The 23,734-nt window shown below is 53.8% G+C and overlaps 1 protein-coding gene across 1 annotated transcript; it reads right to left on the bottom strand.

The window, feature by feature from the left end:
• Positions 1–8,191: 8,191 nt before the first annotated feature.
• TOB2 (transducer of ERBB2, 2) lies at positions 8,192–18,093 on the bottom strand. The gene is made up of 2 exons (XM_079775083.1): positions 17,631–18,093; positions 8,192–11,996 (listed from the first exon to the last, which is right to left on the bottom strand). Exon 2 carries the CDS (start codon positions 11,898–11,900, stop codon positions 10,890–10,892), a length of 1,011 nt encoding a protein of 336 aa, XP_079631209.1. The 5' UTR covers positions 11,901–11,996; positions 17,631–18,093; the 3' UTR covers positions 8,192–10,889.
• Positions 18,094–23,734: the final 5,641 nt, after the last annotated feature.

Below are 23,734 nucleotides of genomic sequence, written 5' to 3'. Positions count from 1 at the left end.
GGTGTCAGTGGGAAAACTGGGGGTCACCCTACCTTGAGGCCACACATCTTACAAGTGACAGTGTCTGAGCCCAAAGCCTGGCAGGCAGGCGCCAGAGGCCACGCTCAGCCACACCAAAGAGTATGGCCCTCAGTCAGTACCCCCCACCTGCCCTGGCCCTCGCGGGGCTCCTCAGCTCGTGCATCTGGAGCCAGTTGGGACCCCGCCAGGACTGTCCTGTGAGAAGCAAGGGAGGTCTCTGGGCTCGGCCCCTCCCTGGTTGCGGTCAGGCGGAGGGGACCCCCAGGGTCCACCCATCAGCCCCTTACCCTTCTGCCTGCAGGGGAGGCCGGGTTCCCACGGGGGAGCCACTCGCCCCTGCTCCCAGCTGTGTCACGCTGCTTCTTGCAGCTCAGTCTCCCTCACCTGCGCAGTGAGGCTGATGAAGCCTGCCTTCTGGGTGCTGGGAGGACTCAGGACCATGTAGGCAAAGCGGGCACACAGGCGCCCTGGATACAGAATCGTCATTGTTGCTTATTCATGTGCTCGTTACAGCAAGCGCCTCCATCGAAAGCTTCCTTGTGAGGGAACTGTACTAAAGGCTTCCCACACTCAGACCAGAGAAGCACATGCCGTGTGTGGTTTTTTTTCCAGGTAAAGCTCTGAGTTTCAGAGAGGCAGTGACCTGCCCAAGGTCACAGCAGTCAGGGTCAGGGCTCTGCCCTCTTGCAGAACGTACTTTACGAAGGACAGTTGGTGGCGGGCTGGGGAAACGAAGGCACGGGGTAGGGAGAGGTGGTGGAGGTGCCCACAGGGTGCCAGGTCCCCTGCCTCCCTCCCAGACAGCGGGTCCTCTCCTTGCCCAAGGTGGCAGGAGCCGGTACAGGAACAAGTCCTCTGCTTCGGCCAGCCTGCTCTCCCCCCGAGTTGGCCGGCTGCCCGGACCCGCTGCCAGCCACTGTTCCCTGTCAGCCAGCCAAGGCCTGGAGCCGGCCAGGACATTGTGTTCAGAAAGAGGGCCAAGCGGGCCCCCTCCTGACTGGTGGCCCCTGACCTCCCTCCCGTCCTGTCCCTCCGGGCCTCAGGCCAACCTGGCCTGGCCATGGCCCTGGCATGAAAAGGAGGCCACGGCTGCCCTCTCAGAGGCCAGGACAGTGCCCCCTGCTACGGCCCATGCCCTCTCCCCAGAAGACAAGGAAACCCTGGGAGACCGGCCCCTAGGGCGCCTCTCGGGAGAAGCCAGCGGGCTCCTGAGATGCCGGTTCTCCCGCCCTCGGTAGTTTTGCTCTGCCTGTCTCCAAATCCCGCTGAGCCAAGGTGAGAGGCCGCTTAGGCAGAGAACCAACTGTGTGCGCCCCGGTGAGCTGGGCACAGCCTATCTCCCCACTGAAGGACGTTGAGGCTGGAATTCGTGCAGAGCCACGCAGCCGAGCTGAGACCCCACGGAGTGCGAGCAGGACAGGGGCCGAGGGACAGTGGCCATGGGGAGGGGGCAGTTTCAGAGAGGCAGGGGGACAGGAGACCCTGCTGGTCTTAGTTTAACTGCCCAGACACACCTTCCTTCCCCCCCGGGAGAGGAGAGCCCCACTTGTGTTTTTCCCTGAGGACACTGCTCTGCGTGGCTTTTCTTGTTGGTCAGCTGGATCGTTCACCTTGTCCTCTAGAACATGAGCCGGGGCGGACAGGGCTTCGTCCCCCGCTGCTGCCCTCCCAGTGCCCTCTCGCACAGGGCGGGAGGTCCATGCCCACTTACCCAACGAACGGTTACAGTTTGGCTGCGCCTTTCAGTACTTTGGACATGTCTCGCTTCTTTCTTTTTGAAGTAGCGTTATTGAAGAATAATTGGCATACAATGAGCTGCACGTCCTTAAACATTATAATCTGATACGTTTTGACATATTATACACCCGTGACCGTCATCACCACAATCAAGATAATGAATATATCCATCACCCCCAAAGGTTTCCTTGTTCCCCTTTTTAATCCCTCCCTCCCATCCCTAGGCCCGTGGTTGGCAAACTGCGGCTCGAGAGCCACATGCGGCTCTTTGGCCCCTTGAGTGTGGCTCTTCCACAAAATACCACGGCCTGGGCGAGTCTATTTTGAAGAAGTGGCGTTAGAAGAAGTTAAAAAAATTTGGCTCTCCAAAGAAATTTCAATCGTTGTGCTGTTGATATTTGGCTCTGTGGACTGATGAGTTTGCCGACCACTGGCCTAGGCAATGCTGAACTGCTTTCTGTTGCTACATGACTCGCTTGCATTTTCTAGAATTTTGTGTAAATGGGTTCAAACAGTACCCATTGTTTGTTTGTTGGTTTCTGGGTCTGGCTTTCAGCATTATTCTGTTGAGAGTCCCCCATGTTGTTGCATGTGTCACTGGTTCATTTCCTTTCATGGCTGAGTAATATTCCATGGTGTGCCTGACTGCAGAGGAATTGCTTCAGCCATTCAGGCCTTGAAAGACACTTGGGCCGAAACCAGTTTGGCTCAGTGGATAGAGCATCGGCCTGCGGACTGAAGGGTCCCGGGTTCGATTCCGGTCAGGGGCATGTGCCTAGGTTGCGGGCACATCCCCAGTGGGGGGTGTGCGGGAGGCGGCTGGTCAATGTTTCTCTCTCATCGATGTTTCTAGCTCTCTATCCCTCTCTCTTCCTCACTGTAATAAATCAATAAAATATATTAAAAAAAAAAAAAAGAAAGACATTTGGCTTGTTTCCAGTTTGGGGCGAACCAATAAAGCTGCTGTGAACATTTGTGTACGAGGTTTTCTATGGACATATATTTGCTTTTCCTGTGGGTAAATACTTAGGAACTGTCTGAATTACATTGCAGGTGTATGTTTAACTTTTTTTTTTAATTAAAAATTTTGTGTAAAAATATATATTTTGATTGATTCTAGAGAGAGGAAGGGAGAGGGAGTGAAAGTGAAAAACATTGATTGGCTGCCTCCTGCATCCCTCTCCCCCGCTCCCGCCCCCCATTGAACCCCAAACCTGAGCATGTGCCCTGACCAGTAAGTGAACCCACAACCTTCTGGTGTACGGGATAACACTCCAACTAACTGAGCCACACCGGCCAGAGCATAGCTTTTAAAGAAGCTTCCAAATTATTTTCTAAAGTGGCTGGACCATTTATACTCCCACCAGAAGTGCATGAAAGTTACTCATTCCTCTATATCTTTAAAAAATATATATTTCTGTACCTTTTAAAATATATATGTATTTTTTATTGATTTCAGAGAGGAAGGGAGAGGGAGATAGAAACATCAGTGATGAGAGAGAATCGTTGCTTGGGCTGCCTCCTGCATGCCCCCTACTGGGGATGGAGCCCACAACCCAAGCATGTGCCCTGACCAGGAATTGAAGCCTGGCCTGTTTCACAGGTTGGCGCTCAACCACTGAACCACGTGGCCGGGCAATGTCTCTATATCTTCACTAGCACTCGGCGTGGTCCAGTCTTCTCCATGTTAGCTGTTTTACAGGTGTGGTTCCTTGTGACTTTAGTTTGCATTTTCCTAGTGACTAAAGATGTCCAGTATCTTTTCACGTGTTTATCTGCCATTAGTCTTCTTCTTTGTTAAGTGTCATTTCTGTATTGGGCTTATTTCTTATAATGGAGTTCTGGACGTTCTTTATGCATTCTGGATATAAGCCTTTTTATCAGGTATATAATTTGCAAGTATTTTTTCCCAGTCTGTGACTTGGTTTTCACCTCTTAACAGTGTCTAAGGGAGGTTTTTTTTTTTTTTCTTTTGATAAAGTCCCAATTTGCCAATTATTTTTCTTTTATGGATCATTCTTTTGGAGTCATAGCTAAGAAATCTTTGCCTCACGCGAGAACACACAGATCCCCTCTTTTAGAGGTTGTATACTTTCTTTTGACATCTCTGCCTTCTGGATAAATCTGTGGCTTCTTGAAGGGGTTATCCACACTTGCGATGCCCGTGGCTCCCCCACCTCACTTCTCTGAGTCTAGTTTCCCTGCCCACTCCCGGCTGACCCCCAGAACCCCGGAGTCCAGGTGTCATCTTGCTGCCCTGCCCGAAGGACTTGGCCTGTGTGCTGTGCCATCGCTCCTCACGCTCTAGCTCCCACCAGCCCTCTGAGGAGCATTCCTGGGCTGGGTCGGAGCCTCCTCCGGGCACATAGGGTCCCTTGGGCTTGCTTCTGACAGGGACCTGAGCATAAGGACCTGGGTTTGTCTTCTGCCACTAGAAACACCCCCACTCCTGAAGCAGGCTCATGCCCAGGGCCCAGCTCGGGGCCTGGCACAAGGAGGGGCCCCACGAAGGTCTGTTGATGGAAGGTTTGTTGAGTGAGAACACTCTCAGTCTCTCCGCCCCTAACCACAAGTGAGGCAACCCGGAAGCGAGAAACTTAACTTTCATGTTTACGATAAAATCCCAGCCCGGCCGGTGTGGCTGAGTGGTTGAGTGTCGACCTAGGAACCAAGAGGTCACAGTTTGATTCCCTGTCAGGGCACATGCCTGGGTTACAGGCTCAATCCCCAGTAGGGGGCATACAGAAGGCCGCTGATCAATGATTCTCATCATTGATGTTTCTATCCCTCTCTCCCTCTCCCTTCCTCTCTCTGAAATCAATAAAAACATATTTAAAAAAAGGAAAAGATTCCCTAACCGGTTTGGCTCAGTGGATAGAGCATTGGCCTGCGGACTCAAGGGTCCCAGGTTCAATTCTGGTCAAGGGCCTGTACCTTGGTTGCAGGCACATCCCCAGTGGGGAGTGTGCAGGAGGCAGCTGATCGATGTTTCTCTCTCATCGATGATTCTAACTCTCTCTCCCTTTCTCTCTGAAAAAAAAGTAATAAAATATATTTTTTTTTTAAAGAAAAAGATAAAATCCCAACTCGCCACCTGGGCTACGGGGCCCGTGGGGCGGCCCTGAGGACTTCACAACCTCATCTGTGCTCCTCGCCTCCTGCTTCTTTGCTAGCCTTTCACTCCCTGAGCGCCGTGCTGGCCTCGGCCTTGCCTGCCTATGGAAGCGGCTGACCCCTCCGCTGCTGTCTCTGATCATTCTCATGTAATTCAGAGCACGGGTTGAAAGCCCCCTCCTTGGGGCGGCCCCCCCCCCGCCCCCATCTGCCAGGGGACTGCCTGGCTCTAGCTGCCATCGCCAGTTGCCATGGTCTTAAGGGCACATCCTCACTGTCCAACACTTTCCCACTTGTTTGTGGTCAGCAGAGCATCATTTCCAGGGAGCAGGGATCTGGTCTGCTGTCTGCCCTTACTCTCCTCACGCCTGGCACAGTGTCTGGTGCTCACAGGGGCTCCATGCTGAGTGCTGAGTATAGTCAATCCGGGCAGAGCAGCTGAAGGCCTCAGAGGGCCCTGTGGCTGGGCCAGGCTCTCCTCCTGCCTGGACTCAGGCAGCCCAGTCCTGCCACAGCTCAGTGTTCTGCCCAGGCCCTTGTACCCGGGAGCTCTGTCAGTACCATGTGGTCCCGCCCATCACTCTCTTCTCCCCTCCCGGGGAAAGGGGCCACAGCTCAGGGTCCTCCAGGGTCCTCCCCAGGTCTTGGGAGCCAGTGGGGCAGGAAGAGGTGCTGGCCCAGGGACTAGCCCAATGGCCTAGCTAGATAGGGGCCGAGGCCTAGCCCCACTGTCCCTCTTACCAATGGGATGGATGTCAAGAGCGGGGAGAGGTGTTTGAACTTCTGCAGAAAGTCGACAGTGTGAGGACTGAGAGCACACTTCTCTGGCTGGCAGTGAAATTCCCTAAATTAAAAACCAGCAGATCAGCAGGTGCCTCTTGCCCAGGGACTTGGAGACTTCCTGGCTGGTCCCAGCCTGTCCTTAGCCCTGCCCTGGCAGGACTTGGCCAAACTAGCCAGGCCCAGGGAAGGGAGGAGGGAGGGTGAGAGTGCCCTCCACCCACTGAATCACTCAGGGGAGGGTGGCAGTGGTGGGGACCAGACAGTGGCATCCCTTGGCTTAGGGCGGGCGGGCGCTGAGGCAGGCAGACAGTGAGGAATGGAGCAGGGTTCTCCTGCCCCATGACTCACCCCCGCCCGCCCATCTGCCTCTCCAGGGAAAGACTCCCAGGAGGTTTCGGGACACACATGGAGGGCCCATCCCAGTCCAAGGCCGCCGGCTGGGCCCCTGGAGAGGAGGAGTGTGGAGCAGAGACCAGCATACTTTCCAGGGCGCTGTCTTGCAGGGAACAAGCGGCCTCCCAAGGCGGCAGAGCAGCGTGGGAGCCAGCCGGGGCGCTGCGGCTCGGAGAACGGCTTTCTCTGCCGCCCAGCCTGGTCTTGCTGCAGGCAGGGTTGGGTTTCGGCCTGTCTGCTGATGCGAGGACACATCCGGGACTGGGTTGGCCGTTGGCATTTGCAGATGGACAATGATGACCCTGATGATGGAAATGCTACTTGTTTACTCCGGGCCGGCCACTGTGCTCAGCATTTCCCACTTATTATTTCATTTAATTTCACAAGTAAATTAAATTATAGTTATTACCCCCATTGTAGAGGTGAAAGGAATGAGGTGACAGAGTAGGTGAAGTGGTTTGCTTGAGGTCACCCAGCTAGGGAGGGGTCAGGGTGGGACTCAAACCTGAGTCTTCTGAGAAAGCAGAGTTCACACGCTTCCCTGAAGGGCATCCTCCTGACAGGTTCCTTGCGGGGAGGGGCCTTGGCCTTGCTTTCTCCTTCCCGGCCAACTCCGACTCTTCCTTCGCCTCCTGATCCTAGACTCTCAGGCCCCCTGCGCACACCTGTCCTCTAACTGCTGTCCCACCTGTGCTTCCAGGGCAGATAAAGCACTTACGCTAGGTGCTTTATTTATATTAACACTAGAGGCCTGGTGCACAAATTTGTGCAAGGGTGGGGTCCAGCTGGCCCGCCCCGATGGGGGCCCATCAGGCCTGGCCGGTGCGGGGGAGGGGCTGCGGGTTGTTGGCCAGCTGTCCCCGCCCCCAATCGGGGTGTTGGGGGGTCCATCGGGGACCGGGCCGGCTGGTGGGGAGGGGCGCCAATCAGGGCCCAGATCAGGCTGGTTGGCTAGCGCAGTGCACATCATAGCCACCGGTTGTTCTGGTCATTCCGCTGTTCTGGTCGCTGGGCTTTTATATATATAGATAAACAGGAATGCGTGCAGGGGGTCCTGGGGCCCACAGGTGGGCCAGCAGCCTGGACACAGGGATATAGGGACAGGCTGGGCTTCTCCCTGGCAGGACAGAGGAAAGTGAGACCCCTGAGAGTGGCCTTAGGTCTGGCAGGCACCCTGGACCAGGGCCTCCCTCTGCTTGACACACTGTAGCAGGACTGGCCCATGGAGGGGCTGGACATCAAGGGGAAGGACCCTATGCAGAGGTTGCGTGTTTGGCCTGAGAGGTTCTAGGCCCAAGTCACGTGCTTGGGAGGGGAGGGACCAGTTTGGGCCTGTTTGGAGAGGGGAGGCTTGAGGAGACCCCCGTCTCACAGATGCCCAGTGCTGCTTGCTCATTGTCCAGCCTAGAGGCTGCCGTCAGCTCTTCCATGCCTGCCCCCAGCGGCACTGTTCCATAGCTGTTATGGTTTATACATGAAAACAGCCATACACAGGTCAGCTTCTCAGCTTCCCCACTTCCTAGCTGTGTGAATTCAGTGAGTAATCTAACTTGCAGCCGACTTCTCAATGGTATTGTGGAGATAGTGAGGGTGAGATGAGATGCAAGGAATACCTGGCTGCTCTCTTCAACCCAGGGGCCTTGAGGGGCTGGTGTGAATCCCTGCTGGGAAGGAGGTTGTCTGTACCCTCCCCAACCATGGGCAGCATCAATGGGGCCCTCATCTTTGCCCACTCCTAATGGTCTAGCGGTCTGGAGCTCGCAAATGCTAGAGCTAGAGCTGGCTTGATCCCTCCTTCAGCCTCCAAGGAAGAGGCTGTTCCTCAGAGCCACAAACAGGCACCATTCTGTTCTCAAGGCTCTGCTTCCAGGCCTGGCTCCACCATCTGAGAGAGGGAGCTGGGGTACTTCCTACCCTCCTGGAACCTGTCTCCCATGTGGGAAAGGACCCGTGGGCGTGGGCACTCTGTGGTGTCCTGTGCTGATGGGGCAGGTGGTAAAAAAGGAGCCTGTGACACTTATGCCCACCCAGGGATCAAGTGAGGACGAGCAATTGTTTCTCGAAACTAAAGGGGCTGGGTCACTCGTACTCTCTCCATCCCAAATCGGGGACCAGAAACAAAACAAGCCAGGAGCAAGCAGAAGACTATTATATATCATGCTTTTAATACAAACTTAAAAAAATCTGGAACAATATAAACTGTACAGGTTTGATCAATCTTTTTGTTTTGTTTTTAAACTAAATCTCTAAACACACCAATGTCCCATTCCAAAATATTGCACAACATTCTGAATACAAAACGCTGATTGTATTCCTCCTTCACTAAAGAAAACAAGTTCATTGCCCTGCTCCCCAAGCCCCTCTCCACATTGCCTCAATGCCCCCTTCCCATCCCTAAGGGTCAAACTAGAGAATCTAGAGCTCACTGCATTGAGAAAAATACATCATTCTGGACTAAAAGTTTACACTCTTTACAAGATGATCCACCTTCTGATTTGTTCCTGGAAAGAGGGGTAGATAGAGGATGGGGAAAGGGGAGAAAAAGGTTTTATTCTCCTCTTTTTTATTTTGAAGTTTGTTTTTCCTGAAAAAATATCTTTGTTTCTCTCCTCTTTTTAAGAAAAAATCTTGAAAAGAAAAAAATTACATTTTACGTTAGAAATATACATATATTATATATACCTCTTACATTTTACAAATGTAGCAAATTATTCAATACAAACGGACACCAAAAAATGTAAAAAATAAAAAAAAAGTTTTCCTACCAAACCAGGTAAATTAGTGCAGATTTCTGTTGGTTTTCTTAAAATAAAAAAAAATTTGAAGCAAAAATGCCTAGATTTGAGACAAGACAGACTGAACTGGGCCCGAGAGCCCAGCACTGGAGTCATGCTCCTGAACACACATTTTCCTTCGTATTTCAAGACACTAAGGGGTTGGTCTCGCTCTCTCCCTGTATGTGGCGAGGAAACAAGCTGACCAGGTGTGGTGGGTACCTGCGTGCGTGAGTTTGGGAGGAGGGTGCGGGGAGGGGGCATAAGGCAGCATCCAACCTTTCCCAGGGAGCAGCAACCTGCCTGGCCCTGTCACCTGTGTGGGAGCCACGGGCTAGGGGAGAGGGTGGCCCAGACTGGGCTGGCCCCTGAGAAGTCTAAGGGGACAGATGGTGCTGGGCTGAGGAGCCAGGGCCCTGCCCTGCTGAGGGAGGTAGAGCTGGTGCCCAGTGCGGGGAAGGCTGGCAGTGTCTGTCTGGGCTGGACCCACTACCAGAGCAGTTGCCCACTTGGGTCGCTGGGGAGGATGGGGTGGGGTGCCGAGGGCTTTGGAACTTTCTGGTGATGGGGGCCCTGATGCCATGTGCCCCACTTGCCAAAGCATCATGGCATGGAAGCTGGCCCACTATGGTTGGGTTGGAGAAACAACTTGTCTGGCAGAGGTGGGGAGCAAATGCTCTTCTATATCCAAACACCCCGGCTTCAGTGGCTAAGCCTGGCCTGCCCAGACCACTCCTCTGGCATCAAGCCCAGTGAGAAGGGATGGCAAGAGGCACCCAAATGTTCCCAAGCAGGCAGGGGCCGAAGTGCACCACATCTACAGCCAAAGGACCCCAAAGCCTCAATCCAAGGCTCAGCTCTGCCCACTACAGGCACTGACCCAGAACTCCCACCCTGGGCTAAGGTCACACGACAGGTGGGTCCAGGGGCTTCTCTTAGGCATCAGAGGCTGGGTGTTCCTTGCACAGCTACCCCCCCCCCCACCCTTTTTTGGTCAAAGACAACAGTGCAGATCCCTCTGCAGTCTGGGAACCAGTCCCTCCCGCAGTGCTTTCCCCGGGAGTGTCTCAGCTCAGCCAGTCTCACACCACCATGTGAGCCACCCACAAAAGGCTGACACCCGCCCGGCCCATTCCCCCACCTCAAACATAAGCAAGCATTTGCTACAACCCAGAATCACATGGTGGGGGGGGGGAGTTTCACATGGCTTGGAATTCTTTAAAGTAGGACAGCAGACCACCGCACACGCATGCACACACTCACCCCCACACTGGCCCCACCTCCCCCCTCACACCTCACAGGCCCAGGAAAGAAAAGGCTGCCTGAGAGACCACACATGCCAACAGCTGTGTCTCCAGGGCCACGGTGTAGTCTGGGACGCCAGGTGGGAATGGTGGTGTGGGGGCATAGGACAGAGATGAAAGGAATTCCAACAGAGGGCTAACCTCCCTGGAGTGAGACGTCAGCTCTGGGGGGAGGGTGTCAATCGGCCAGCCAGCAGCTCCCTGGGACCCATGCCTGAGGAGTGGGGGCTGGGGTCTGACCTATTCGGGTGGCAGGACACAAGGCCTGCTGAGGTCGGATGGCTTTGAGTGAGAGGATAGCTGGGTGGTGGGTACAGTGACAGGGGACAGCCTCTCCCTGTTCTGAGGGCCAGGCCCCAGCTGTGGCTCTTGTGAGCTTGAACACACCAATCCTAAACCAGGTGTGTGAAGGAGGGAGGGAGGGAGGAAGAAAGGGAGGGAGCAGCAATTCACATCAGGACCATTCTTAGCACAGGAAGCCACTAATTAAAGATGTTATATAGAAAACTACATGTAAGGAAAAAAAAAAACCACAGAAAAAACAAACCCCAAACCAACCAAATAAATCATAGGCAGGCAGGAAAACAGCAAGGAGGGTGAGTTAAACACGATTCAGGTGCCTCGGCTGCCTCTTTTCTCTAGAAGTGAGAGGGAGAAGACTGGGAATATTTTTGTATATTTTTCTTTTCCTCTTTTTTTGGCCTTTCCTTTCCGTTTTCTTTTCTGTGGTCTTGGGTGCTCCTGGCCCCGCAGGCAGGGGTGGTCAGTTGGCCAGCACGACGGGCTGGAAGGGCTGGCTGGGATACTGCATGGCGTTCAGGTTGTAGCTGAGGCCTTCCACGAAGGGCGTCTTCTCCAGGAAGAGGCTGTTGGCACCGCCTCCGAACACCTGGGTCATGTCGAAGCTGCTGCTGTTGCAGGTGCTGGCCCCACTGCCCTGGCCGTCGGCTCCGTCAAAGAAGAGGCTGGGCGAGCCACCGCCATTGTACACGAACTCCTTGGCATTGGGCGAGAGCTGGGACTGCGGGGCCGGGTTGGGGGCGATGAAGTTCAGTGAGTGCATAGACAGGGAGAGGCTCTTGTGCTTCAGCAGGTTGTTGGTGGGAGAGCGGGCCAGGCGAGGCTGCTGCGGTGGGGGCTGCTGGCCGCCTGCCCCACTGCTGGCCACACCCCCACCACTGGCTGCCCCTCCCCCCTTCTTCATCTTGGTGGAGCCAAACTTGGTGGCAGCGAAGGAGGCAGTAGTAAAAGTGATGGGCTGGGCGGAGCGTGGAATGAAGGTGGGGCTGGGAGACTGGCCGAAGGATGGCGATGGGGAGTTGGACAGGGAGCTGTCCTGGCTGCCGATGGGCACAAATACCTGGGCATCGGGGTTGAAGCTGCTCTTGATCTCTTTGTCCAGCTCTGGGGCCACGCAGCCCTCGCTGTCATCCAGGTACAGCACTTTCACTGCCCCCTTCTCACCGATCTGGTAGGACACCTCGAAAGGGTCGATCCAGACGCTCAGCTCCTCAGGCACGTTGGCCCGCACATCCTCCACCGCCAGGCCGCTCCGCTTGGCGGCCAGCTCCACCACAGGGTCCACTAGCTCCCCAATGTGGACGCAGCGAAAGCCAGAGCCCTTCAGTGGCTTGTCAGGGTACCAGTGGCCTTCATATTTCTTTTTTAAGAGCCGCTCTAGCTCCTCCCCAAACAGGTCTGCCCGGCGCCGGGGCAGCTTGTTGTACAAGTAGGAGATGATGAAGTTCAGGGCCACTTTGATCTCCAGCTGCATGGTGCCTTCCGAAGCAGACAATCAGTGCAGGGCACGTGCACCAGCCAAGGGCGGCGGCAGAGATGGCAGGTGGGCAGCCCTGGGCTCCAGAAGGCCCTGGGAAACAAGAGGGGGCATCGTGAGTAGATGTGCAGAGAGCCGGGGGAGGAACCGTGGCAAAGGACAGACAGAAAAACACCAACGTCAGGTCACGAACTTAAGGTCCCATTTTTGCCCCACCGGTGGCTAGTTTTATTTGTGTGACTGGGCAAGTCACTTTTTCTGAGCCTTACTTTCAGCAGCAACATGAGGTTATCATGAAGATTAGGTTAGTTCAAGGATGTAAACTGCCTCACACGGTACCTGGTTGTCAGTAGGTACTTGATAAAATTAGTTTATTCTTTTTTTTAAAAGTAATTCCAAAGAAAACAGGGTGCTGTGGTTTCCAGTATTTTGAGAATTCAGAGCACTGGATGACTGGCACCAAAAAAAAAATCGAGCCCTTAATTTAGCTGGAGAAGGGAAGGCTCCTGCTAAGGTGCTCTGCAGTATCTTGGTGAAACTGTGCTCCCAAGTTGTCACAGGCCAGGGTGTAAGTTCACAGTCTTTAGTTTTCCTCCTTCAGTGGAAAGGGATGCAGGTCACTGAACAAGAAATAGCGCTGCCAGCGTTTCACTGGGGGCTTGGACTCCAGTCACATCCCATTTGTCATCCTGTGCTCCCTGGGTATGTATGTGCTCCGGCTCACTCTGCGTCTGCAGAACTGATTTCAGAACTGCACCGTGTGACCAAGGCAAGCACTGCCACCCAGAGAGCCTCCAAGAACAGAGGTGAGAGCATGAGCCCCAGGAAAAAGTCAAGACCTGTCAAAACCAGAGCCTGGGCCAACGGCAGAACTGCGGACACTGATGCTGGCAGCTGCCCTGGGGCAGCGGAGGAAAGGAGAGGGAAGGAGGGTCCTGCTGGCCAACGAATCTTTACCAGCAGCACTAGCGGGGCCTGAGGGAATCTCTGTAGTTTCTGGCCAGAGCGAGCATGTCAAACTCAAGGCCGGCGGGCCGCATGTTTGACATGCTTGGGCTAGAGGGTAAGTGAGGGGGAGGGCAGAGAGAAGAATTTTTCCATCACCCTGCAGCTTCCAGCTGGGGATCCATCATCACTCAGTCTCCCAGGGACAGTGTGACCACCTGTCCTTGGCACGGGATCAGATTTATCAAGTGTTTGGAGATCCCTGGAGAGGAGGCAGCCCAAGATAAACACGCAGATTGTTATTTTGGGAGTCTCTCGTAGCCAGATTGCACAGAGGTCAAACAGGTTTATTCCCAAGTTTGGGGCCAGCCTCACGTCTCAGGAAGATGACCTGTGAGGTCCTAAGACCCAGTGAGCTTCATCTCCTCACTTTCTCCAAATCGACAGCGCCAGGCTCATGCTGTGGGTGAACTGAACTGAAAAGGCCACCCCCTTCCAGGGCCAACCAGGCCAGAGCATGTTCCCAGCCAGACCTCTGGGTGAGCCTGTGCTGCTGAGCTCAGCACAGAGACATGATCCGTGATCCGTCAAGGGCATCTTATGTCCTGTGACCAACGGGGAGCTGGAATTGGATAAAATCCCTTCTAGGTCCAGCACAGAGTATCCTGAGACTAATTCTAGGCTTGAGGATCTCGAGTTTTCTGAACATCTGCCTCAACTACATTCCTTGTAATTTTCAGCCATTTGCCTTAACTCACTCCCCTATAATTTTCAGACCTGGGCCATGGCTCCCAGGGGCACTTTTAGGATTGAATCCTCAAGCACAGCTCTCCGAGGCAAGTTTCAGAGAAGATGCACTGGCTCAATCTGGAGCATCATACACACTGGCCAGGTCTAGTCCGGCCCTCATTTCTGGTCTGAGGAGGCAGAGGGTCAGGTGGGGCGTCATTAGAGGTGCCATGAGCATGTCTCTCCCAAGCCCTCCACAGGGATGCTCAGGATTCAGGACACCCTTCCCTCTCTCAATCCCAGCCTCCAACAAAAACTTAATCTCCAAGTTGCTCCAAATGTTTATTCATGGTCACCACAGATCGACTCCAGGGTCCTTTAAGCTTTCAGGGAAGTAAGAAGAATGGTAGGAGATTAAGAGCCTTTCTGTTTGTGAGGACTGAGTTCATCACCAGATGCAAAGCTAGCCACCAGGAACTTGGGCCTCCACTCAAGAACAGCGGTATGTAAGAGCCACAGTGGTAGCCCACTAGAGGTGTCCAAACATGGAGGAGAATGAAAAATTGTGAAGAAAATTGGTCCTGGTTCCCAAGAACGAGCCTGAAGTTAAAGACAGTGTTTTCAGAAAAGTAAAACAGACCTGAATCCAGCATATGCCACTTCTCCAGGCACACACAGCCTCTTGGTACGCCCCCTACACCTTTCTAGCCCTCTCTTAACTTGGGAGCATATTTGCCTTTCAAGTTAACCTCCCCTAAACAGTTCAGCCTCAAAATAGGAGCATTTCAAATGCAGGCCGCAGTCATTGGGATATAAGCCTCCCACCTCAATACACAATAGAACCTCTGTCATCAGCCTTGCCCAGCTCACCAGTTTCTGCAGCATAAGCATCTGAAGCTCACACCAGTTTATACCTCAGTGATGCTGCCGCACAAATAAGGAAGTCTATATAATGCCACCTTTGCCTCTTTAATTGGAGAACAGGCCAAGCCAGATGGCTGTGGGGTGGAACCTTACAAAAATGCCAGACAACCAGAATGAGCTTTTCTGCTCTATCAGCTCAGGCTCTAATTTTGACTTCAAGAAGCTTATGGACACAGGATTAAAGCACTGGTGCTGTCTTGTCTTTAACTAAAGATAGAAATAACCACTCTGATGAGTTTGTCCATTTTTTTTTTAGGCAATGGACAAATCCTAGAGCTTGTATATAAAATATTCATAGAATGTGGTAAGATTAGAAAGCTTAGAAATAACTACCCTTCAATAAAAGGAACAAGTAGATTTGGGTTAAGCAGCAGGAAAGGACGCTAAGAACTTTTCCAACCTTGAGTCAGGGGCAAAAGGTCAGAAAGGTGGCAAATTGGGGGGGGGGGCGGGGGGGCTGTGTTTAACAATAGCAAATCTACACTTTGTCAATATACCAAAAAGTTGCAAATGTGAAAATAAATTCTGTCTTTATCTTATTTAGAATCTCATTGCCCTTCATTAATTTACTTTCAGCAACAAAGTTAATCCTGCGCTGACTTGTGTTTTAAAGAAAAGTGTGTAAAAGGACAAAATGGGGGGGGGGGGGGAAAGGATGGCTGCAGACAATGATATGGTGATTGAGATTCCAGAGAAAACGTCTAGCAAAAATACAAAGGAAGAATTTTAAAAAGATAAAGTTATGTTTTAAAGGAGAAAAGGAGAGATGATGGCAGGGGAACCCACCAGGCTCCCAAACCATGAGAACCGATGCAAATACTGAGGCACCTGAAGCTTTAACATCCAAATGGTCTTACAACCAAGCACAACTGGATTCAAGTGAGTGTGGACAGAGGAGTCAGGGGGAAGGTCCTCGATTTTGACAAGGCCAGTAGGTGTCGTAAACTGGGTGCCTGGGAGTCAGAGCTGAGCTCCAGGGGGACAGGGGGCACCCCCCCACCCTCCCACCCCGGTTGGGCGGGTGTGGTTGAAAGGTTCCAGGACTTGTGGTGGCCGCCCAGAGTCTCACACCATCTCCCCCAAACACAGGCTGGCACAGCCCAAGTCTGACCGCCAGGTTCCTTCCGCCTAGGAGGGCCTTTTCTAGGGCACTCCAGGTTCCTCCGAAGCCAGGAAGACTTGACTGAACCCCGATGCAAGTGGAGAGGCCGGCGGCAAAGTTGCGCTCTGCACTGTGGGAGTTGTAGTCCCCACAAACCTCACGCTCTGGTTTGAAGCAAGTGACCTACTTTCTCTGCGCACTACACCTCCCTGCGCACTTTGAGAAGGCTCGGCGGCGAACCACGCATGCCCAGTAAAGGGAGCTGGCCGACGGTCGGAGAGCCATGGAAAAGTTTCCGACGCACATGCGCCCTGTGGCGGAGGGCCCCATCCCCCGCCCACGGCCTAATACATTTTATATAAATTCTACTCATAAGGCCTCCTCGCCGTATTTTATCACCCTACCATACCCGTGCCTTGGTTTCTCGAGAGGCTGAACTTTTTCTCCCTTCCCCTCCACCACCTCCCGTGACTGCTGAGTTCAGGCTCTGCCTCCGATGAGTTTTTCGGGGCTGAGGGCGGTGGGCTGGAATAGATAAGGTCACGTTCCCACCCCGCTACCCCGGCGGCTTAATCTGTATTCCCGCGGCTCGGTGGTCTCCGTCTGGAGCTGCTGTAGGTACAGTGGGTGCAGAAAGAAAGGAGCCTTTTCATTCAACGCCCAGCGGGCTCGGCTCCAGCATCCCAACAGCCAAGAAAGTAAGGGCAGGAATTAAAAGCCAGCTCTCCGGTCCCAGGCCAAAGAAATTCCCAGATAAACTGCGGGGAGGCGCCAGGCCGGCAATCTGACAGCCGATGCCAGCAGGGCCCAACCCTCACGCCTCTTCTAACCCCAGTCCGAGTAACCAGACCCGGCGAGGCAAACGGGAAAAGGTTCCCGGGTAGGGAGGGAAAACTCTGCATCTGACACCTGAACATCACCTTCCAATACTTCACATCGTTTGCATCTCCGCCCACCGCCAGGCCTGCCCTTTGACCAGACTTACCAGATTCGCAGCGAAGCTCCCCCCCCCCCCCCCCGAGTGCTAACCCTCTCTAATCCTTCCTTCCCACAAGCCTGTTTCCCACTCTGCTGAAGGGGGGGGGGGGGGGGGGGGATGGGGACAGGTGCCCAAGAAAGCAACAGGGGTGTTTTCCTGCTGGAAAATCCAAGATGAGGGACCCACTCCTGGGGTAGGGTGGGGAGGGAGGAGAAAAAGGTGAGTATACTGGGCTGGCCCCCAAGTCGAAGCCTGCTGTATGGGGTTCTGGTTCTCTGGGGGGTGGGACAGGGCCTGCTCCCCCCTTCCCCTCCCTTTCTGGTCAAGGACACAGTCCATCCTCTGGACAGGGGGGAAGGAGCTGAGGAGCAGGCTCTTCCCCCCAGGCACCTCACCGGGATCAACCAGAATCCACACACTGCTATTGCTCTATGGGTACTTTTTTTTGGCCCAGTTTTCCCTAAAAACCCTAAAGAGGATAAAGAGCTTAAGCCCAAATGGTGAATTCTGGCTCCGCGGCCAGAGGACAGTCAGCAGTGACCGGTTCAAAGGGGGCTGTTCACTCTTCACCCCTCAGGCTTCCCCGGCCAGACACAAACCCTCTTAATGACTGCCCCCCCCCCCCCCCGCCCCGCCCCGCACACGGGAAAAGCAGAAAAACAAGGCCTGCGTCCCCGTCCTTCCTCTGATTTACTCAATGGTGATGAGAGTTGTGTGTTTGGGAGGAACAAGAAAAATCCAGCCAGTCTCTAGGATATTGAGAACTGAGGGAGGTGGACAGGGAGGAGTGCACCCCGCCCAGGAGGGAGCCACACTAGGAAGAGGGAGAGAAGGGGGCTCTGGGGTACCCCAGGATGAGAGCGAGCGTGAGGAGGGGAAACGGGGCGCCGGGGAAAGGGGGTTCCCGAGGGCAGGTGGAAGGGGAAAGGAAAAGGCTGCCCGGGCGTGGGGCGGGGGCGCGACAGCAACGTGGAGCGTCCAGCAAAGCGCGGAGCGGGAGTGGGTGGGAAGCCATCGGGCTGCTGGGTCCAGGGCCCCCCTCACTCACGGGTGTCCGCGGCGGCGGGGCGGGCTGCCGACCCGGCGGCTTCTCCCTCCAGAGCGGTCCTGGGCGCGGGACGGAGATCGCTCTCCCTCCGGTTCACGGGCGCCGCCGGGCCGGGCCGGTGTGTCCTTTGCTTCGCTGAGGCTGGGGGGCGAGCTGGAGGGGTTGCGGGCCGGGACTCTCAATAAGGATGCTTTCAGCTTTCTGGAGGTCGGGCTCAGCGGCGGGGGACGGAGGGCGGGAGGGCCGGCCGGCGGCGACGGCGCGGGGATGGCGGACCGGAGGGTGGCCTGCGTCGCGGGGTGGAGGACGGTCCGGCGGGCGGTCCTGCCCTTCTGGCGCCGCGTCTCCCCAGCCACTCCCTGCCCTCCGCCGACGACCCGCACCTTCCCGCGCCCCGGCCCGAAGTGAGCAAAGTCAATGAAAAGTTTCACCCTTAGCAACCCTGCGCACGGATCCGGCTTCCCCACCCCTGCGCGATGCGTCCCTCCGCCTGCGGGGGCGGGGCCGCCGGGCCGGGACTACTTCCGAGCGGCGGGCGGCTTAACCCCGGCGCTGCGGGCTCGGGGCGCACCGGGCACCTGGCGCCCCCACCTTCCGCTCGTGGCCGACCCCTGCCCGGCACCCGGATCCCCCTCAGACGTCAGCGAGGCCGCCCGCCCTGCCCATCGCGGCGCCGCCTCGTCGTCGTTCCCCTCAGGCCCCAAACCGTCAGATCGTCCTCGTGTGGGCTGTGTCCCCAGGTGGACAGCGAGTGCCTGGAGGGCAGGGTCCTGGGCCGGGACCGAACTGCCCACTTAGGGTGTTGGGAGGGACATTGCGGGGAACACGCTGTCTCCGGCCCTACACTTGCCCCCAGGCCACCTCGGCGAGTCCCTCCAGCTCTGGGCGACCGGCCGCCCGCTGCACTCGCCCCAGTTAGAGCGGCGGTGGTGATGGGAGAGGGGGGGGGGGGAGGGCGACCCGAGCTCCGGAAACGTTCCGACCTCGATCACCGGGTTAGCCCGACTCTCCGAGCGCCTCGTGCGTCCCCAGAGAACGCCCGTAACGTCCGCCGGAGGGCGAGGGGGACCGGGGCGGGCCGCGGAGCGGGGGAGGGGGAGGCGGGGGAGAAGCCGGACGGCCAGGACAAGGAACCGCCTCTGGCGCCCCGTTACCTCGCGGCGGGGCCCGGCCCCTCTGCGGACGCCCCCGCTCTCTCCCCGGCTGGGGACCCCCTTGCGGGCCACTGGAAAGCCCCATTTCTTCGGTGACAGCCCGCCGGCGGGGTCTGCGCCGGCCAGGGCCAGGGGCGCCGGGCTCGCCGATCCCGGATGCGGAGCGCCAGGCCGCGCGCTCCAGCCTCCAGCCGGGCCCGGCCACGCGGGCCCCGGTCACTTGGTGACTTCGTGGGACGCGGGGTGAGGGGCAGGGAGGCCTGTGCCTGTCAGCTGGCTCCCGGGAGCGTGCGCGTTGTCGTCTCCCCGTTCCTCCCTTGCATCGCCCATTCCCCAGTTCTCTCCCACCCCGACCTGGATTCTCATTACAGACAGTTCCAGCCCAGCGGCAGCCGCCAAACGCACGTGGGGTGGTGAGACCCAGAAATTTCCAGCTACGAACAGCTGGCATGTTTTTTCCTTGATCATCCTTTTTGGCAAGGGCAGAGAGCAACTAGCGTGTGGGTTTAAATGAGCTTTCCTGGACTGCAGCAGAGAAACCCGGACTGGAGGACGAGCTCCACGGCGGAGCAGGGGCGTGCGAGGGAGCGGGTGTGTTGGAAGGCAGCCCCCATCCCCCACACCGAGCGCTTCAGCTCTTGGGGCTCCTCCAGGGACTACTTGCCTCGTGCGTCAGCGAGGCTGAGCGTCACATACACGCCCCCTCCGCCAGCCCCCCCTCCCCTCCCTTTCCTTTCCCTCCCACTCCACCTCACTCCTTTCCCCTCCCTTCTTCACCCCGTTTCTCTCCTCCCTCCCCTCCCCTTTCCTCCCCCCGCAACCCGGTCCACTCCGGGAGGCCACGCCCACCCACGGGGTTCTAGGAGCCGAATAGCTAAAAATATAACTGGTGGGTTAGCAACAGCCTCCCCATTGGTCGGGTGAGGTAGAGGAGGCAGCTGATTGGACTTTCGAGCCAACCGCTGTCACGAAGGTTAGAGGCCAAGAGCCCAGAAACCCAGCCCTGGGGAGAGCGCCCCTTTGAGCAGTGGGGCATCGCGAGGCATGCTGGTATCTGTAGTAATTTATTAGAGGCAGCAATGGAAATGGCAGGGTTTGAATCCCAATTCTGCCACCAGCCATGGTATCTTGATTTAACGGCAACAAATTTCTTTACATCATCAAACCTGTTTTCTCATCCTTAAAATGGAGCTCGTACGCAAAGCCTGGCTCAGATAGTTGCTGTTCTTAAAGGTAACCGTTCTGGCCAAGTTACACTGTGCTCAGTTCAGTGCGCATTTCCCAGTGAGAAACCTTACAAGACAAAATGATGAGAAAGGTGAGGGTGAGCGGAAAGGAATTCTCCAAGGGTATCTCAGGAAGGGGGTGGGGGGCGTCCACACAAGCAGATAAAGGATGGAAGACTCTTCAGTGCAGGCTGAGCGAGGGCACGGATCTCTGGCAGGAAGGCTCTGAATTCTGTTCATGCTTTTATTCGACGCTCTCCTGCACTGCTGGGAACAGCAGCCCTGAGCAACATCACTGAAAACAAACTCAGAAACCCAGCCTCCTTCGAAAATGGAACCCTGGATAAAGGGTTGGCATGTAAATAGGAAAAGAAAACAGGGAAGAAAGGTAATCACTCTTCCTAACTGCTGCTGTTTCCCTTTATGATGGTGAGGAAGACGGTTTTTTTCTTCCCAGCACGATTTCATCTTGCCAGGGCTTGTGAGTTGAATCCCTAACTCAAGCATTCCAGTCCCTTCCCGTTTTGAATCGTTCCCTGAAAAGCACACAACCATGTTTTAAAACGGCGAGCTTCAGAAGCAAGCATGTGCAGAGGGGAGAGGCGGGGGCAACTCCCCTCTAAGAGGAAGCAAGTTATGCCAGTTTTGTTGCTGTGACAAGTCAGGCTGTCATTAGTGCCCATTAACTCTCAGGGGTGAGTCACTCTCAGATACACACGCCAGGGTGAGAAATTTTGCGGGTTTTTCTTCCAGTTATCCAAGAAAACAGTTCCTCAGCTTGATTTTTCAGATCCACTGCCCCCCAGGGCAGGAGCAAAGAAAGCCACAGCTGAAACTAGCTTTGGAGTGATTGGATGCAGGGCAAATGACTTGCTGTTCATTCATCACAACCAATGAGAGTGAATTCTGGTAAACAAGTCAATCCACCCCCCACCCCCCGTTTTTTTAAAATCCTCACCTGAGGATATTTTTCCATTGATTTTTGAGAGAGAGTGGAAGAGAGAGGGAAAGACAGAAATATCGATCTGAGAGAAACACATTGATTAGTTGCCTCCTGCACATGCCCCAACCAGGGCCCTGGCCAGGGAGGAGCCTGCAACCAAGGTATGTGCCCTTGACCTGAATCAAACCCGGGACCCCTTCAGTCCTCAGGCAGAGGCTCTATCCACTAAGCCAAACCACTAGGGCAACAACCCTACCTTTTGCTAAGACTGAAACTGCAGTATTTTTTTTATTTTTATTATTTTTAAATATATTTTATTGATTTTTTTTACAGAGAGGAAGGGAGAGGGATAGAGAGCTAGAAACATCGATGAGAGAGAAACATCGATCAGCTGCCTCCTGCACATGCCCCACTGGGGGTGTGCCCACAACCAAGGCACATGCCCTTGACCGGAATCGAACCCGGGACCCTTCAGTCCGCAGGCCGACGCTCTATCCACTGAGCCAAACCAGTTAGAGCAGTATTTTATTTTTAAAAATATATTATTATTGATTTCAGAGGAGAGTTAGAAACATCAATGATCAGAATCATTGATTGGCTGCCTCCTGCACGCCCCCTACTGGGAATTAACCCTACAACAGGGGCATGTGTCCTTGAACGGAATAGAACCCGGGATCCTTGAGTCCACAGGCGGATGCTCTATCCACTGAGCCAAACCTGCTAGGGCTAAAACTGCAGTATTTTAATAAAGTAACTGCATTTCAGTCTTGGTGGTGGCAAATGGGCATTTGGGATAGAGTTGATAAGGAACTGAAGAACTGGGGGAAAAGATGGGAATTGGAATCCTTTTTTTTTAGACAGGAAAATTCCAACCAAGGCAAAGAATCTTCCACCTTTACATTGTAGCTTCAAACTACTATGAAACAGCTGCAGGTCTGAACAGAGTGAGTCGCTCTGAAATGTAGTCAGTTATTTGATTCCCTGAGAAGTTAATCTTCTTAACTTAAAAGCTGCTAATTGGCAGGCCAAACGTCCACATCTGGTGCATGCATTGGCCTGGCACAGACTAACACATTCAAAAAATTGAAATGAATTGACATTTAAAAATTGGAAGACTGCACAAAGATTTTAATTAGCCACTTGTCCTTGATTCAAAAGATCTGGCAGCACTGGGCATTCAACCTGGCAATGGGAATTGAATGGCAGCCCTCTCTCTCTCCTTTACAACAGGGCCTGTGCTCTTGCTTCTCCCAAGGCCCCCGTCACTCCCTATTGTCTCCCAGACAGGGAGGCCAAAGGTCACATAACATTTATCATCATGTTTGGGTTATTTTTCTTACCCCCCCTTTCAATCAATTATATTACTCACCCGGACTCCAGAGTTTGTGAGCCCCTTTCCAGCTCAGTGTAATTGTCTGAGTGGCTGCCTGTTGTGTGCTCTGTAGTGGAGGGAGAGGCAAAAGGAGCTCAAGGGTCTATGATCTAATTCATTGTTTTTAAACTGGGTCATGACACATTATTGGGGTAATGAAATCACTTTGGTTTAATGGATTTCAGCCTGAATCTTTAGAAAAATGAAAATACTGGAGTGCAATACACACAGTAAATATTATTTCATTAAATTTTTGTTAAATGTATGTACTAGGCATGAAGAGTCCAAGTGAGATTGTTGTGGGGTATAGAGTGTCTGGAAGCATCCATGAAATGTTAAGAACTTAGAAGGAAGAGGTACCAGGTTGGCTGGCTGATGTGACGGTGGCTGGCTTAGGTCAAAGGAAAACAGCGTGCCAAGACAACAGGGAGTGTGCAAGCAACGTCCCTTCAGCTGCCTAATGAAGAGCACAGACAGAATTAGAGGAAAACCTAGGGGGCAGGGAAGAGAGGGAACCTTCAGTGCCAGGACTTAAATGTTTCTCTGTGGAGAAGCAGAGACCCACTATGAAAGAACCACCACTTACTAGTATGTAAAGCCTTCCCAGTAAAGGTCAGGCTCCTACAAGGTCGAATGTAATCCTATGAAAAATAAAGGTAGGCACTATTATCCTTAGTGGATAAGAAAAAAGCACAGAAAGACTAAATGACTCACTAAAGGTCAATAGCAGAGCAGAAACCAAGGCCTGATTATAAAGCCCACACACTTCTCACAATTTTTTTCTGGCGGGGGGACTAGATTCACTTTTTTTTGAGCAAGAACAATGTAATAAATGCAATGTTTATATATGTGTACTTTGTACTTGAGAAACTGGAAGCAAGACACCCATCCTTTCTAGAACCTAGAACTGAATATTTAATAAAACTGAAGACGATTCTGATTTTTGTGGCCATACACAGATCATTATTCTAATTCTCTTCACAGAACTGTATACTGTTAGAGGTTAAAATTCAGCTTGTAAGCCATGTTTCCCCACAGAGAATTTGGTACTATCATTATGCTAATTTTTACAATTAAAAAAAAAATTTCTAAAGTCCAAGGTAGACAAAAATTAATTAAAATCAAAGCACTGCCAGGTCGGTGTGGCTCAGTGGTTGAGCATCGAACCATGAACCAGGAGGTCAGGGCATATGCCTGGGTTTCGGGCTCAATCCTTAGTAGGGGCAGTGCATGAGGCAGCCAATCGATTCTCTCTCATCATTGATGTTTCTATCTTTCTCTTCCCCTTCCACTCTCTGAAATCAATAAAAACATTAAAAAAAAACACAAATCAAAACCATTTACTTTATCTCAGGTATTTTTAACTCATCCATTGTATTGTATTGTTCTCTTGGTATCCGAGAGAAACA

This window comes from Cnephaeus nilssonii (assembly GCF_951640355.1).
Source record: "Cnephaeus nilssonii genome assembly, chromosome: 6".
NCBI classification, from domain to species: domain Eukaryota; kingdom Metazoa; phylum Chordata; class Mammalia; order Chiroptera; family Vespertilionidae; genus Cnephaeus; species Cnephaeus nilssonii.
Note: the sequence above shows the minus strand (reverse complement) of the source record. Positions and strands in the feature narration are given on the sequence as shown.